Source organism: Balaenoptera borealis, assembly GCF_965194805.1.
Source record: "Balaenoptera borealis genome assembly, chromosome: 1".
Taxonomy (NCBI): domain Eukaryota; kingdom Metazoa; phylum Chordata; class Mammalia; order Artiodactyla; family Balaenopteridae; genus Balaenoptera; species Balaenoptera borealis.
This window is the reverse complement of record NC_138860.1, coordinates 194,053,264-194,070,409: the sequence shown is the minus strand read 5'-3', so window position 1 is coordinate 194,070,409 and position 17,146 is coordinate 194,053,264. Positions and strand designations below refer to the sequence as shown.

Sequence of the window (17,146 nt, the reverse complement as noted above, 5' to 3'; positions counted from 1 at the left end):
GCCAGGGAAGCCCTGTTTCTGTCTTTTTACAGAGCTCTTTGCCTGCCCCCCAAAAGTCACGAAGGTTTCGCCACACCCTTCCACGTTTTTAGAGCTCCACCGTTTTACCTTTCTCACCCACCGCGACTACAAACCACATGGTACTGATTTTCGTGGATGGTGGGTGATGGGGGTCCTGTCACACCTTTTGTTTCCACGTGGACACCAGTTGGCCCAGCGCCACATCACGACTCCGTGGCGCACACGTGTGTGTCTGTCTGTCTACAGGGCCACAGCAGCAGAGCCCCCCATGGACTCCCCAGACAGAGGAAGCTGGGAGGGTTTGGGGCAGGGGCTTTTCTACAGTTGCCATGGCTGCCCTGGAAGAAGCCAGTACAGGACCCGAGGGGAGGCTGTGGGGAGGGCGCGGTGGAGCTGGTTCCTTCTGAAGACCAGCTGTGGCTGGAGTTACCCGAGGCGTCCCCGTCCCCTCCGTCTCCTCGCCCCCCAATCATGGGCCTCCTCGTGGGAAGGGCTCTGGAGCACACGGGCATCTGCGCGCTTCTGACCCAGCTCCGCGCTGGGGGCCTTAAGTCTCTGTGGAGGCCCGCGAGCGGGTGTAGACGGACGGGCTGGAGGAGCCGCCGGGGAGTGGTGTCGCCGGGCACGCGGCCTGCGGTACCGCCGGACGCCACCAGAGGGCGAGCGGGCTCCACCGGAAGTCGGCAGAGCAGAGCCGTCGGCGCCCGGCTCTGAGAGGGCGGTGCGTTTGGGGGCGCCAGGGCCCCTTCCCGAAGCCACTTAGCCCCCTTTGAGCCCTTGACCTTGAGACATAAGCCCTCAAAAATAAGAGCCGACTTTCAACGAGCAGCTATTACACGCCTGGAAGTCTTAAATGCTAAATGCTTTACACAGATTATGGGTTTTTGACTTCATCTTTTAATAGTTTATTGATGTATAATTTAATATGATAAACTCCACATAAACTTTACACTTTAAAGTGTAAAGTTAGCTCACTTTTGACATGTGTATTCACCCAGGAAGCCATCACCACACTCCTGAGAGTGAAACGCCCGCCACCCCAAGGGTTCCTGTGCCCTTTCTGACGCCCCCCTCTGCCCAGGCAGCCACGTGGGCCTTCTTTCCCTTCTGTCACCGCAGTTGGGTGGCACCGTCCAGAACTTCATGTAAATGGGATCATACAGTAGGCACTCGTTGGTGCAGTACAAAAGAGTGCAGTATGCCTGGCTTCTGTCACTGAGCATAATTATTTTGAGAGTCATCTATGCCACTGTGTATGCCAATAGTTCTTTTTATAATTAATAAGTAGTGTCCCATTGTTGGACATGCCAAGATTTGTTTATCCCTTCACCTGTTGATGGACATTTGGGGCTATGCTACAAACATTTGTGTTTAAGTCTTTGTGTGAACATGTGCTTGCATTTCTCTTGGGTAAACTGTTTTCCAGCGTGGTTACCATTTTTTCATCCCGACCAGGAGTTCCTGAGAGTTCCCGTTGCTCCATATCCGCACCAGCACTAGGTCTGGTCAGACTTTTTAACTTTACCATTCTAGTAGATGGTTAGTACTGTCTCATTGTGGGGTTTTCTTGTTTTTTGTTTTTGTTTGTTTGCTTGCTTTTTTTTAAACGATTATTAAAGAGGGTATTTTATTTTATTTTTAAATTTTATTTATTTATTTGGTTGTGCCAGGTCTTAGTTGTGGTAGGCGGGCTCCTTAGTTGCGGCTCACCAGCTCCCTAGTTGTGGCACGTGGGCTCATTAGTTGTGGCATGCAAACTCTTAGTTGCAGCATGCATATGGGATCTAGTTCCCTGACCAGGGATCGAACCCGGGTCCCCTGCATTGGGAGTGTGGAGTTTTAACCTCTGTGCCACCAGGGAAGTCCCTCATTGTGGTTTTAATTTGCATTTCCTTAATGACTAAAGCTGAGCATCTTTTCCTGTGTTTAAATGCATCCAAGAAATTCCCTGGTGGTCTAGTGGTTAGGACTTGGCGCTTTCACTGCCGAGGGCCTGGGTTTGATCCCTGGTTGGGGAACTGAGATCCCACAAGCTGCGTGGCAAAAACATTTTTAAAATAAATAAATAAATAAATGCATCCATATATCTTCTTCCATGAAATGACTGATCAAATCTTCTGCCCATTTTCTTCATTGGGTTATTTGTTTTCTTATTGTTGAGTCTTAAGAGTTCTTTATATATTCTTTACATAAGTTCTTCATCAGTTACGTGATATGAAATTATTTCCTTCTAGTCTGTGGCTCATCTTTTCATTTTCTGAACAATATCTTTTGAAGAGCAGAAGTTCTTAATTTTGATGAATTCCAATTTATCCATTTTTTATCCATTTTTCTCTCATGGATTGTTCTTTTGGTTGTATCTAAGAAATCTTCACCTAACCAAAGATCACAAAGATTTTCTAAATTTTCTCCAAGAAGTTTTTTTTAGTTTTAGGTTTTGCATTTAGGTCTATGATCCATTTTGAGTTAATTTGTGTATATGGTGTAAAGATATGGCTCCAGATTATTTTATTTGTGTATGGATATCCAATAGTACCTATACCATTTGTTGAAAAGACTCTCCCCTTTCTCCACTGAATTGTCTTAGCACCTCTGCTGAAAGTCAGCTGACCATATAGGTATGGGTGGCTCTGTTTCTAGGATTCTAGGTTGATAGTTTTTACTTTCAGTAAAGATGTAGTTCCACTGTCTCCTCACATGCATTGTTTCCAACAAGAAATCAGCCATCATTTACCCTTGTTCCTCCGTATATATCATGTCTTTTTTTCCATAGAGGCTCTTAAAACCTTCTCTTTACTGCTGTTTTTACAGGGAAGGGATTAACAGTTTTATTGATATATAATTTACACCCCATGCAATTCACCCGTTTAAATTAAATAGTTTTTAGTATAGTCAGAGTTGTGCAACCATCAATATAAACAAATTTAGAACATTTTCATCACCCCACAAGGATACCCCATACCCCCATATGTAGTCATTCCCCATTTCCCTGGACCTCCACCCCAGCTGTGGGCAACCACTAATCTACTTTATACCAATTTGCCTATCGTGGACATTTCATGTAAATGGACTCACACAGTATGTGGCCGTTTGTGTCTGGCTTCTTTCACCCGGCATAATCTTTTCAAGGTTCATCCATGTCGTAGCATGTATCAGTACTTCATTCCTTTCTGTTGCCAAAGAATGTTCCATTGTATGGATATAGCACATTTTATGTGTGTGTAGGTATGTAAGATATGTAAATAATAAGATATGTAAGATATGTAAATAAATTGTATGTATGTATGTATTATTATTTATTTATTTATCTTTTTGGCCATGCCGAGCAGCATGTGGGATTTTAGTTCTCCAACCAGGGTTTGAACCCACATCCCCTGCAGTGAAATCATGGTGTCTTATCCACTGAACTGCCACGGAAGTTCCCCAGCACATTTTTAAATGTATCCATTCATCAGTTGATGGACATTTGGGTTATTTCCACTTCTTGGCTATTATGAATAATGCTGCTGTGAACATTTATGCACACATTTTTGTGTAGACATGTTTTCATTTCTCTTGAGTATGTACCCAGGAGTGGAATTGCTGGGTCATATGGTAATTCTACATTTAACCTTTTGAGGAACTTCCAAACAGTTTTCTAAAGTGGCTGCACCATTTTGCATTCCTATGAACAATGTATAAGTGTTCCAATTTCTCCACAAGCTCACCAATACTTGTTACCATCTGTCTTTTTAATTATAGCTACCCTAGTGGGTATGAAGTGGTATCTCATTGTGGTTTGATTTAAATTTCCCTGGTGGTTGATGATGTCAGGCATCTTTTTGTGTGTTTATTGGCCATTTATATATCTTTGGAGAAATGTCTATTAAGATTTTTCTCCAATTTTTTAGTTGGGTTGTCTTATTATTGAGTTGAGAGAGTTATTTATATATTTTAAATACAAACCTCTTGTCAGTATGTTTTGCAAATATTTTCTCCCATTCTATGTGTCTTTCACTTTTTCTTTTTTTTTTTTAAACAATCCAGTTTTTTTTTTTAATTTATTTAAATTTATTTATTTTTGGCTGCATTGGGTCTTCGTTGCTGTGTGCGGGCTTTCTCTAGTTATGGCAAGCGGGGGTTGCTCAGCAGTTGTGGCTCACGGGCTTAGCTGCTCCACAGCATGTGGGATCTTCCCGGACCAGTGCTCAAACCTTCGTCCCCTGCATTGGCAGGTGGATTCTTAACCACTGCACCACCAGGGAAGTCCCTCACTTTTTCGATAATCTCCTTTGAAGCCAAAAGTTTTTAATTTTTATGAAGTCCAATTTATCTTTTTTTTTTTTTTTTTTTTTTTATCTTTAGTCACTTTTGCTTTTGGAAACATATCCAAGAAGGCTTTGTCTTCTGGACCTGACTTCAGGTCCTTCCTGACCCAAGGTCATGAAGAATTACTCCTGTATTTTCTTCTAAGTGTTTTATAGTTTTAGCTCTTACATTTATGTATATCATCTATTTTTAGTTAATTTTTCTGTATGGTGTGAGGAAGGGGTTCAACTATATTCTTTTGCATATGGATATTCAGATGTCCCAGCACAATTTGTTGAAGAAACTGTTCTTTCTTCTACTGGATTGTCTTCGCATCCTTGTTGAAAACCAAGTGACTAAAAGTGAAGGCTTATTTCTGAACTCTGAATTCTATTCCATCAATCAATGTGTTCAACCTCATGCTGGTACCACACTGTCTTGATTATTGTAGCTTTGTAGTAACTTTTGGAATCAGGAAGTTTGAGTCCTCCAACTTTGTTCTTTTTCAAGATTGTTTTGGATATTCTGGGTCCCTTGGATTTCCATATGAATTTTAGGAGCAGCTTGTCAATTTCTGCAAACATGTTAACTGGAACTTTGAAGAGATTGTGTTGAATCTATAGATCAATTTGGGAAGTACTGTCACCTTAACAATGTTAAATCTTCCAATCCATGAATGTGGAATATCTTTCCATTTATTTAGGTCTTCTTTAATTTCTTTCAACAATATTGTACAGTTTTCAAAGTATAAGTTTTGCACTTCTTTTATTAAATTTATTCATAAATGTTTTAGTCTTTTTGATGTTATTATAAATTGAATCGATTTCTTATTTCATTTTCAGATTGTTTGTTGAAAACGTATAGAAATATAACTGATTTTAAAATATTGATCTTGTACCCTGCAACCTTGCTTAATTCATTCATTAGTTCTAACAGTTTTCCTTAGTGCATTCCATGGAATTTTCTACATATAAGATCATGTCATTTGAACATAGATAGTTTTACTTCTTTTTTCCAATATGGATGTATTTTATTTCATTTTCTTGCCTAGTTGGCCTGGCTAGAACTTCCCACACCTTTTGTTTTTTGTTTGTTTTGGTTTTGGTTTTGTTTTGGCAGTTCTATAATTTTACTGGACAATCAGCAGATAGTTCTCATCCACATTAACTGCCTGTAGATTTTTGAAAGTGGTGACAGGTACACAGGTAACCAATGTATAGAGCTTGTTTGGTGAATCTTCATCTTCATTATGCCCACATCTCTAACTAGAAGTTGTGAGAGCAGAAATCATTGTTTTATTGCTGTGTTTTAGCAATTTGATTATGATGTTCCTTGATGCAATTTTCTTCAGACTTCTTGTGCTTGGGACTTCCCTGGTGGTGCAGTGGTTAAGACTCTGCGCTCCCAATGCAGGGTGCCTGGGTTCGATCCCTGGGAACTAGATCCCACATGCATGCCACAACTAAGAGTTCGCATGCCACAACTAAGGAGCCAGCGAGCTGCAACTAAGGAGCTCACAAGCCGCAACTAAGGAGCCCACCTGCTGCAGCTAAGAGCCGGGGCAACCAAATAAATAAATAAAAATAAATAAATAAATAAACAAACTTCTTGTGCTTGAGTTCCCTTGAGCTTCTTGGATCTGTGGGTTTATCGTTTATGTCAAGATTGTAAAACTTCCAGTCATTATTTCTTCAAATGTTTCTCACCTTCCCCCCTCCTCTGAGATGCTAATTACATGTATGTCAGGCCCTTGACGTTGACCACAGCTCACTAATGCTCTTTTCTTCCCCCAGCCCCCACTTTTTAAATCTCTGTTTTATTTTCAATAGTTTTTATTTTTATGTTTGCAGTTTACTAATAGTTTTCTCTTCAATGTCTAATCTCTAGTCTGCATTACTCCCACCCAATGTATTTCTTACATCAGACATCATAATTTTCCAAAAGCTCAATTGAGGTTTTTGTACCTTCAATGTCTCCAAGACATTCAGTCTTTCCTCTAGCTTCTCAGTCATGTGAAGTGCAGCTATAACAACTGTTTTAATGTCCTTGTCTATCATCTGTGACATTTCTAGGGTGCTTTCAATTGATTGAACTTTCTCATTATGGGTCAGATTTTCCTGCTTCTCTGCATGCCTGGTAAATTTTTACTGGATGCCAGACATTGTGAATTTTAATGTGTTGGGTGCTGGATATTTTTATACTACTATAAACATTCTTGAGCTCTGTTCTGGGTGCGGCTGTTATTTGGAAGCAGTTTGATCCTTTCAGGTCTTGTTTGTAAACTTTGTTGGGCAGGCCTAGAACAGTGTCTAACCTATGGACAAGACCCTGCTGGGCACTCTGCCACCTGCCCTGTAGTTATGGGGTTTCCATTCTGGCTAGTGGAGACTGGAACTGTGTCTGGCCCTGTGTGAACTCAGGGGTTGCCATCTAATTCTTTGGGTGGTCCTTTCCCTGGCCTGGAGGAGTTTCCGCACAAGGACGTTCTAATGAGGTTTGAGGGGGAACCCCTGCAGCTCTCTGGAGTTCTGTCTCTGGCACCACCTCTCTTCCTTCTGACACCCTGTCCTATGAACTCCAGCTACATTGGTCCCCCAGGACTGTCAGCTCCTCCTCCTTAACTCAGGGAGTCTGCCTGGCTTCCTGCCCTGCACCGTGGCCTGGAAACTGTCTCCAAGCAGTCAGCTGGGGCAGTGTAGGGCTCACTTCATTTCTTTTCCACTTCTCAGGGACCGCTTTTTTTTTTTTTTTAAAGAGCTGGGCTTTTTTTTTTAATTTATTTTTGGCTGTGTTTGGTCTTTGTTTCTGCGCGCGGGCTTTCTCCAGTTGCGGCGAGCGGGGGCTACTCTTCGTTGAGGTGCGCAGGCTTCTCATTGCAGTGGCTTCTCTTGTTGCGGAGCATGGGCTCTAGGCACGCAGGCTTCAGTAGTTGTGGCACGCGGGTTCAGCAGTTGTGGCACGCGGGTTCTAGAGCGCAGGCTCAGTAGTTGTGGCGCACGGGCTTAGTTGCTCCGCAGCATGTGGGATCTTCCCAGACCAGGGCTCGAACCCGTGTCCCCTGCATTGGCAGGCAGATTCTTAACCACTGCGCCACCAGGGAAGCCCAGGGAGCACTCTTTTTCATGGTCTGCAGTTTCATATATTTTAACCAGTTTTTTAATTGTTTTAGGCAGAAGGGTAAATCTGGTCCCTGCTACTCAGTCTTGGCTGGAAGCAGTCATAATGCAGATTATTTATTTTATTTAATCCTCTCAACCACCTAGCTCCACAGGCAGGTACTATTACTAATCCCGTCTTACATCTGAGATTTTGTGACACACAGTGACAACATGCAAGGTCACAGTGACAACAGAGGTAGGGTTCAGTCCCGGGCTGTGTCAGGCGCATCCCTGAACCACTGGTGGGGAGCTCGAGGCTGTCCTGCACAGGCACCCCGCGTGGAATGTGGGGGCAGGGCGTGGACCTGCAGGTACTCCAAACACAGAGCAGAATGAGGAGGCCTGAGTCTCTGTGGGGAGGGCCCTGGCCGGCTCTGAGAGGCCTCTGTGTCCGACTCGATTTATTGACTGTGTGTCCTGACCATGAGGTGGTGGGTCTCTGGCTCTGTGCGTTTGTTCTCCTCAGTTACCTGCCGAGGTGGAGACTAGTTCTAGTGGGCTGGTTACTGAGAGCCCAGAGGCAGGTGTGTTCCAGGAACAAGTGGTAACTGTCTCCCTTTCCCCTTCCCTCCTCCTGACTTCCCTCAAGGCCACATCACTGCTCCAGTGACGCAGCTGAGAAACCTGCAGCAGCGTCACAGCTGCACCGGTCACAGCTGCGGGCCCTGTCAGCACAGCCACCGAGCTCTAGGCACCCTTTGGGGCTGGGACACTTGATGAAATAAAATTTATATTTTGGGAATTCCCTGGCAGTCCAGTGGTGAGACTCAGCACTCTCACTGCTGGGGCCCGGGTTCGATCCCTGGTCGGGGAACTAAGATCCTGCAAGCCCTGCAGCACGGCCCAAAAAAAAACAACTTATATTTTAAGGCAGGACAAGAGAAAATTAAACATAAGATTCTCTCCGTGTGTTTGTTGGCGCCTCCTCCCTCCCTGACCCGCCACGTGCATCTGCATCACACGCGAGCCGGAGCTCCGCCAAGGTGGGGCGCCTGCTCCACCGGAAAGATCCATTTTTTTCTTCTGATGCCAGCAATGTAACTTCTTAAAGAATAGAGTCCCTGGGCTTCCCTGGTGGCTCAGTGGTTAAGAACCTGCCTGCCAATGCACGGGACACGGGTTCGAGCCCTGGTCTGGGAAGATCCCACATGCCGTGGAGCAACTGAGCCCGTGCGCCACAACTACTGAGCCCATGTGCCACAACTACTGAAGCCCGCGTGCCTAGAGTCTGTGCTCCACAACAAGAGAAGCCACCGCAATGAGAAGCCCGCACACCGCAACGAAGAATAGTAGCCCCTGCTCGCCGCAACTAGAGAAAGCCCGCGCACAGCAACGAAGACCCAATGCAGCCAAAAATAAATCTTAAAAAAAATCATCTAGGGCTTCCCTGGTGGTGCAGTGCTTAAGAATCCGCCTGACAATGCAGGGGACACGGGTTCGAGCCCTGGTCCGGGAAGATCCCACATGCCGCGGAGCAACTAAGCCCGTGAGCCACAACTACTGAGCCTGCGCTCTAGAGCCTGTGAGCCACAACTACTGAGCCTGTGTGCCATGGCTACTGAAGTCCGCACGCCTAGAGCCCATGCTCTGCAACAAAAGAAGCCACCACAATGAAGCCTGTGCACCGCAATGAAGAGTAGCCCCCACTCGCCGCAACTAGAGAAAGCCCGCGCACAGCAATGAAGACCCAACACAGCCAAAAATAAAAATAAAATCAATTAATTAAAATTAAAAAAAAAAAATCATCTAAAAAAAAAAGGAATAGAGTTCTTTCCCAATTCTGGAGGGGGTCATGGTGACTTGCTGCTCCTTTGTGGGTGTTTACCTGGACTATGTATCCTTAGTGACCTTTATGTAAAATATCAGTAGGTCATTTTGATGTGAGAGCCTTTGTCTCAAAAACATATATGGGGCTTCCCTGGTGGCGCAGTGGTTGAGCATCTGCCTGCCAATGCAGGGGACACGGGTTCGAGCCCTGGTCTGGGAAGATCCCACATGCCGCGGAGCAACTAGGCCCGTGAGCCACAACTACTGAGCCTGCGCGTTTGGAGCCTGTGCTCTGCAACAAGAGAGGCCGCGATAGTGAGAGGCCCACGCACCGTGATGAAGAGTGGCCCCCGCTTGCCGCCACTAGAGAAAGCCCTCACGCGGAAACGAAGACCCAACACAGCCAAACATAAAAATAAATTAATTAATTAATAAAAAAAAAAAAACACACAACGTATATGAGGGGAGTTCCTTGGTGACCTAGTGGTTAGGATTCCAAGCTTTCACTGCCATGGCCCGGGTTCAATCCCTGATCAGGGAATTGAGACCCCACAAGCTGTGCAGCATGGCCAAAAAAAAAAAAGCAGTGTATGACTATGCGTTCTACTTGTAACAGGCGCAACAGTTCTCGGGGTTTTCTGAGAATCTGCTTCCCAGGTTAGAGTCCTCAGTTTGGCTCCAATAAAATTCCCTTTTTTCCTTCTTACCTTGATAGTTAATTGAATTTTCGTTGACACGTTACAGGCATCATTCCATTTACTCTACACACACTCCCGAGCTCCACGCTGGGGTGGCCCAGACCTTCCCCAGGATTCTGGGCTCAGGCTGGGACTCTTCCCCACCCAGGAAGAAGCTGCCTTTACCACACAAGTCAAATCTGTGCGGCAGGGAGGGGCCCCGTGAACAAGGAGCATCAGCCCAGGCACCCGAAACCTTAGTTTCTGTCCCCACGAGGGGGCAGGCGTTTGTCCCAGCGAGTTCTGGAAAGTCAGCCGCTACCTCCAGCCTCCAGTCTGCTCGGTAACATCAAGCCCAGGTGTCCTGGTCAGCCCGGCTGCTGCAACAGGACAAATCAATAACAGGAATGTATTCATCAGTCTTCCCTGGTGGCGCAGTGGTTGAGAATACGCCTGCCAGTGCAGAGGACACAGGTTCGAGCCCTGGTCCGGGAAGCTCCCACATGCCGCGGAGCAACGAAGCCCGTGCGCCACAACTACTGAGCCTGCGCTCTAGAGCCTGTGAGCCACAACTACTGAGTAAGTGCACCACAACTACTGAGCCTGAGCTCTAGAATCCGCAAGCCACAACTACTGAGCCTGCGGTCTAGAGCCCGTGAGCCACAACTACTGAAGCCCACATGCCTAGAGCCCGTGCTCTGCAACGAGAGAAGCCACGACAATGAGAAGCCCACGCACCGCAACGAAGAGTAGCCCCCGCTCGCGGCAACTAGAGAAAGCCCACACACGCAGCAACGAAGACCCAACGCAGCCCAAAATAAAAACAAATAAATAAATAAATTTATGTTTTAAAAAAGAAAGAAATGTATTCATCATGGACCCAGAGGCTGGTACCAGCACGGGCGGGTTCCCATGAGGACCTCTTCCAGGCGCAAAGCCTGCCTTCCGGCTGTGTCTTCACATGGCCGATAGGGTAGGCGAAAGCTCTCCCGTCTTGTCCCTCTGTAAGGGCACTAATCCCGTTCCATGACCCCATCCCCTCCCAGAGGCCCCTCTTAAGGCCACCACCTTGGGGGGTAGGTTTCAACATATGAATTAGCAGGGAAGGCGGGGGGCGGTGAGGGTTGTGGACACATTTAGTCCATTGGACCTGGTCTCTGCTCTGGAAAAGTCCGACCAAAGATTGCAGACTCCAAGTGGGCAGACCGGTCAGCTCAGTCCTGGGATGTTACCCTCACCTCTTAATTCAACAAAGCAAACTCCTAGGGACACGGAGAGAAGAAAGTCCCATGTACACACAGCCAGATGATGCCCTGTCCCACCTGGCATTTCGTCCAGAGCCAGCCTCCTGATCCAAGTAGAGGAAGAAGCTTGGCCAGGTCCTGCCTAACACTTTTCTGACCTTAGGTTGGCAGGGAAAGCCCAAGCCCAGGGCCCCACAGGCCTGGGGCCTTGAGAGGCCATGAAAAGGGAGGGCCAGGAGCTGGGGGTGCTCCGGCTGGAGCCCGGCCAGCCCCCGGCCCCTGGATGTGCGTTTATGGCCCAGGCCGTGGTCAGCTCATATGTTGGGGGGTGGGCGTAGGGGCCAGGAGAGGACAGAGTTGCCTCCCCACACCCAGAGCTGCTGAGCCCTACCCCACTGTGCTAGACAAGGCAAGGGGTGCTGGGGGGACCATGGGTGAGGGGAAGGGTGCAGCTGGGGAAGCCCTCCTCCCCACCAGCCTCTGGCCCACTCGTGGGTAAAGGATGGGAAGGCAGGAAGTGGGCCCCCACCCACCTCCCCACACAGACATGGGGATTCCTTCTCTGAAGTGGGAGCCCAAAGCCACCAGCTGGGTGTCAGGGTCAGGCAGTCCACCAGGAAGAGACACCTTTGAAGCAGCAGCAGCCAGTTGCTTCTTGGTCATCATAGATACCAGGCTGCAAAAAGGGCTGACATGCCCATTGAGGGCAGGTCAGCGTGGCCCTGGGGCAGGTTGGGTTCTGTGGGTCTCAGCACAGAGAATCTCCCACACCTCTCCTTGTTTGAAGTCTGGGGCCCATGAATCCCCAACGCCATGCCCTGTCAGTTATCAGAACAGAAATGGCCCCCTGCCCTGCCCAGAAGCCACAGGGATGGGCCTTGGCTTCCCTGCACCCCAGCTGGAGCTCACAGGGACGCGACCTCCAGGCAGACATCAGGCCAACCCACTCCGCTCCTCACCACAGCTTCAACGGCTGTTTCTGGGTCCCACCCCGCCTGACCTCTTCCACAGCCCCATCAAGTGGGCACATGGTGGTGGCCCTGGGTGGCGGTGGGCACATTAGTTGTTTATTGTTATTTTTATATTTATTTTAATTTTACATAAAACATTATTATTTATAGCTGCATGACAAATTAACCTACAATTCAGCAGTTTAAAACAACAGACATTTATTATCTCGCACAGTTTCTGAGGGATAGGAGTTGAGGAGCCGCTCAGCTGGGTGGTTCTGGCTCTCGGACTCTCAAGGTTGCCCTTGAGATGTCAGCAGTGGCTGGGGTCTCATCTGAAGGCTCGACAGGGCTGGAGGATCTGCTTCTAAACACCACACTCTGTTGGCCTCTCCACAGCAAAGAACAGCTGGCCTCCCTCAGAGTGGAGAATGTGAGAGACAAAGAGGTAGGCCAGGGTGCCCCTGCAACCTCATCTTCTGCAGGACCTCACTGGTCACGCAGGTCAACCTCGGGACGTTTACAAGGCTGAATACCAGGTGGGGGCTCTTGGGGGCCTCCTGGGAGGCCATCAGCCCCAGGGCCTCTTTCCTTGCCCACGGGTGCACCCTAGGATGGGTACGGTCCCCATGGCTCCATGGAGCAGAGAGTAGCCAGGCCCAGCTGCAGAACCCTCTGGGCGCAGCTTCTTCCTCGGGAAAAGGGAGCAGGTCCTGGAGCCAGGGCATGCCAGTGCGTGCCAGGGGAGGGGAAGAGGCTGCTGGGGCCTAGAGATACTCGGGCAACCACAGGAGTTCTGGTGGGGGAGCTAAGCCCTCACCTCTCACAAGCCAGGGCTCCAAGCAGCCCCAGGCCCTGCCCCACCCCAAATTCCCAAGTGACTGGTTTCATGGGCCTGGCCAGGCCGACTGCTGTCACCATGAGGACTAATTCTTTCTCCAGATTTCAAACACCTATGACTTGCTGTCATTGTCTGGTCCCCAAGCCCTGACCCCACAGGCAAGACAGAGGGGCCCAGCATCACAGGGCTCCACAGGGCTGAGACACCCACAGAGGCAGGCAGATCACCTGACCTTGCACATGAACTCAGCAAACATTTATTGACCCTTGGTCCCTGCCAGGAACTGGGCTGGAAGGAGGCCACAGATGAATGAGGCCCCACCCGCCAGTGGAGGAGAAATGATCAGTTGGCCGCACCCTCTCCGCAGGAGGAGGAAGTTCTGATCCCTCCCACACACACACCCCCTCCCCCCACCCGCAAGACACAGCCACCGGAGAAGATGCTTCCTCTATTATTGTCCCGGGAAGGTCTGCAAGACAAAAGCCAAGCCAAAGGGGTGGAGGGACACAGAGGAATTACCCAGAGCCCCTCTGAGGCATGGGAGGGGGCAGGAAATGGGCGGAAGAGAGGGGAGGGTGGGAGGAGGAAGAGCCCCTGCTTTGAGGGGGAGACCCCAGCCCAGCTCTCCGGGGCTGGGGCAGGTGTCCAGGCTGAGCGGGGAGAGGGGTGTGGGCTCCTCCCACAGACAAGGATACTGCTGAGGGGCAGCCTGGGGAGGGAAGCCAGCCTCGGCCCGGCTGTGCTTCCTCACACGCCCCTAATCTAATCAAGGGCGACACCCTCTGCCAACCTCCGGGCTCCTCTTTCATCCAAGCTAATTAACGAGGTCTGTATGGCCTGAGCCCGACCTGAGCGTCTTCCTGTTCCAAGCAGGTGCTGGGGACAGGAGCGAGTGACACAGACACGGCCCTGGCCTCCAGAGCCCTCGGGGTCTGGGGTGGCTGCCTCAGGTGAGAAAGTGGGGAGAGAACGGGGCGGGGGGGTGAGTACAAAGGGATAGAGACGGGAGGAGCTTGCCTGTCTGAGGGTCAGTGTGGTTCCCTCAGAGCCTGAGGTCCCTGGAGGGCTAACAGGGCGCTCGGCGCAAAGATCCCTTTGGCAATAGCGTCTTGAGAACAGATGACCAGGAACAGGAAGTAAGGAAGTAAGGGAGGGGGCAAGGCCCAGGGACGGAGGCGGGGGGGCGGTCTGGTCTGGCGCTGTCACCACCCTCTCCCTGGAGAAGGGAGAGTGTGATGACCCAAGTTCCAGGTGACCTTCCCGGGCAGCCCTTCTCTCTCTGGCCACCAGGTGGGGCGCTCCCCCTACCCACGGACCCACCCACCCAGCTTCATATCCCAAAGCCGCCGGCCCTCCCCTCCTGCACTGAGGCCCTCCCTGAGCAGTTCCCCTCCCCCAACCAAGCTGAACTTTGGTTTCTGAAATGGACCCTCTACAATTCTCCTGCTGGGAGGGCCTCCCAGGCTGGTCAGCAGCAACTCCCCCACAGTCCTGCTGGTGACCCAGCTCTCCCAGCCTCCCCAGGGCCTGTGTGCAGAGGGTGCGGCACCTGCCCTGCATGGCTGCAACTGTCCAGGACCACTGGCCTGGGCCCTGGACACTCAGGGAGATGGACCAGGCAGCTAGAGGTCGGGGAGGAACTGGCTTGGTGGGACGTGGCAGGCCCTGCCGGTGTGCACGGCTGAGTCCAGGAGGGCAGGTGAACCTTGCACACGACACGGACACGGGAGCTGATGGGCCACTGGGGGAGGGGCAGGCCAGCCCCGGCAGTGATTCACTCTCCTCCTCCGTGATGGTCCCTGGCCAGGCAGGCGGCCGGCAACCATCAGATGAACTTGGCTGTGGTTGGGACACAGATCTTGCCTCAGCCTCAGGAGGGCTCAGGATGAGACACCGCAGTCCCAGCTGCGTGCCTTGGACCACCCCCTCACCGCACCTGGAGCACAGCCCCAGCAGCAGCCGGGGGAGGCCTGGGACCACAAGACAGCGACTCCCGGAGTGGGGAGGGGGGGCGACGCCCAACGCCACCTAGGATCGCTGTATTGTAGGGTGAACACACAGCCGGTGCTCACGACGGATGCATAGGCCGGACCAACGCCAGTTCCTTCGTACTGTAGGGGGACCTCCCCTCTCAGGGCAGGATGGGGCACACAGCAGGGCTGCACTCTGGCAGGAGAAGAGCCCCAGCACTAAGTGCCCTTTGTCGGGCTGGCCCCCGTTCCCTGCCCCTGGGACTCAGATGCCCTCTCCTGCTGGCACCCCTCTCCTGGGCAGACACTGGCCTGGGGCAGGCTCGACGCACGGGCGGGCACAGGCAGCTTGGTGCTGAGCCACAAGAAGGCAGGAGGTGGAACCGAAGCTTCAGGGACAGTCAGCCCTCACCACAGCTCAGCACCAAGACAACAGTGTGAAAATACATGTGTCCACCTTCCAGGGTCCTCGAGAGTGAGAGTGGGGGAAGAACATGCCCAGTGACGCTGCACGACTGCTTCCCAGCACTGGGAGACGTTCTGGAAAACGTGATGACTGCCACCGTCCTGCCTGAGCCTCCCGAGGGACCTCTCACACACACCCTCCTCCCCACTTCAAGGCGGGTCGCGGCTCCAGCGCAGTGAGATACAGGCAAACGCAAGGCCGGCCGAACCTGCGCGCCGGGCACCTGCGGGCCCAGGTGGGAGCAGAACCCCCGCGGCCCGCCCTGCCCGCTCGCGCGAAGACGTCAGCCGACCCCGCTGCTGGGCCTCTGCCGGACTGGACCCTTCACGAAGACGGCAAAACAAAACTCCCGACGCGGTCTCTGGAAATAAATATTTTCTGGCACAGTCTCGGCGGGTTCTGAGGCCGCGACCTCACCGCAGCCACGGCCTCCAGGGTGCGCCCCGGCCCTGAGCCGCGGCCCCGGGGGCGGCGAGGGGCGCCCCCGTCCGGCCCGGCAGGAAGGGCGGCGCCAAGACCGCCCCGGAGCGCGGCAAGGGGCAGGGGCCGTCGAAGGCCGGCGGTGGCGGGCGGCCCGCGTAGACCGCGGGCGCCAGAACTTCGGCGGCGGGGGCCGGTGGAAGCGGGCGGCGCGAGGGCCCCAGCCGGGCCAGGCAGGTCGCCAGATGGCCGAGCAGGCGGGACCGCACGTCGGCCGGGACGCCCTCGCAGCCGGCCAGGAAGCGATTCACCTCGGCCAGACACTCGTGGAAGCCGGCGCGGTACTTGCCCAGGACTGCCGGGTCGGCGCGGAGGGCGGCTGCGGGGGTGGCAGGGGACAGGCGGTCGGGGCCCGCGGTGGCGGCGGCTCCGGCCCCAGGCCCCTCGCCGCCGCCTCCCGCGCTCACCTGTCACCTGCACGCGCCGCAGGCTCTGCAGGTGCTTCACGGTCAGCTCCAGGATGTCCGCCTTCTCCAGCTTCGAGCGGCGGGAGCTCTGGGGGCGGGGCCGGTGTGGGCGGCTGGCAGCCCGGGAGCGCCCGGATTCCAGGCTCCCCGATCTCGCCCTCCCACCCCCGACTCACCTCTTTCCTGAGGGCGTCCAGGAGGAGGCTCCGGAGCTGGGCGAGGCTCTCGTTGATGCGCGCGCGGCGCCGCTTCTCCATGACGGGCTTGGAGGACTGCGGGGCCGGCAGCGGCTGAGTCCCGCGGGCGTCAGCTCCCCTCTCCCCCCCGCTCCTGCCAACCGCGTCCGGCCGGGTCCCCACCTTCCGGTGCTCGGCCGCGCTCCGGGGCTGGTCCGGGGTCCGGCGGGCACCGGCCGGCGCTCCCGCCCGCGGCGAGGCCCTCAGCTTCCCCGGGGTGTCGACAGGCATGGTGCGCCCCCCGCGCCGCCCGGGGCCGAGGGCGGGCCGGACGCACGGCTTCCGGAGCCCTTCTCCCGCGGGTTCCAGGCTCCGGGACCGAGCGCGCGTAGTCCGCCGCCTGGCTATTTAAGGAAGCGCCGCCGCGGGGCGTGTGAATCCGGCTCCGCGTTCTTTCCCACACTCGCGCCAGCCAATGAGCCGCCGGCGCCGGGCAGCCCGCCCCCGGCCGCAGCCCCCGCCGGCTGTCAGTCACGCGTCCGCTCCCGGCCCACCGACCCCGCGGGTGACAAAGGCGAACTGGGGCACCCCGCCCGCGCCCGCCTCTGGCCACGCCGGGCCGAGGCGGGAAAGTCGCCGCGCCCGCTCCCCCGTTCCGAGCGGTGCGCCGGGAGGGGACCTCTCCGGGAGGGCGGAGGCGCG

General features: G+C 52.7%; 1 protein-coding gene across 4 annotated transcripts; it reads right to left on the bottom strand.

Annotated features, from left to right (window-relative positions):
• Positions 1-12,306: 12,306 nt before the first annotated feature.
• On the bottom strand, positions 12,307-16,843 carry HES4 (hes family bHLH transcription factor 4). 4 transcript variants are annotated; one of them, XM_082379615.1, is made up of 4 exons: positions 16,628-16,843; positions 16,445-16,540; positions 16,269-16,356; positions 12,307-16,180 (listed from the first exon to the last, which is right to left on the bottom strand). In XM_082379615.1, exons 1-4 carry the CDS (start codon positions 16,733-16,735, stop codon positions 15,795-15,797), a joined length of 678 nt encoding a protein of 225 aa, XP_082235741.1. In that variant the 5' UTR covers positions 16,736-16,843; the 3' UTR covers positions 12,307-15,794. The 4 variants fall into 4 exon arrangements, with proteins under 4 accessions (XP_082235741.1, XP_082235740.1, XP_082235739.1 ...); XM_082379614.1 differs by having other exon boundaries at positions 16,445-16,843; XM_082379613.1 differs by having other exon boundaries at positions 16,269-16,540.
• Positions 16,844-17,146: the final 303 nt, after the last annotated feature.

Excerpts from the sequence above, each read along its gene's own strand:
- HES4 (XM_082379612.1), bottom strand. The coding sequence starts at position 16,735 with ATGCCTGTCGACACCCCGGGGAAGCTGAGGGCCTCGCCGCGGGCGGGA. Across the intron at positions 16,181-16,268 it reads GCGGCGCGTGCAGGTGACAG|CCGCCCTCCGCGCCGACCCG; the intron begins GTGAGCGCGGGA and ends CCACCCCCGCAG.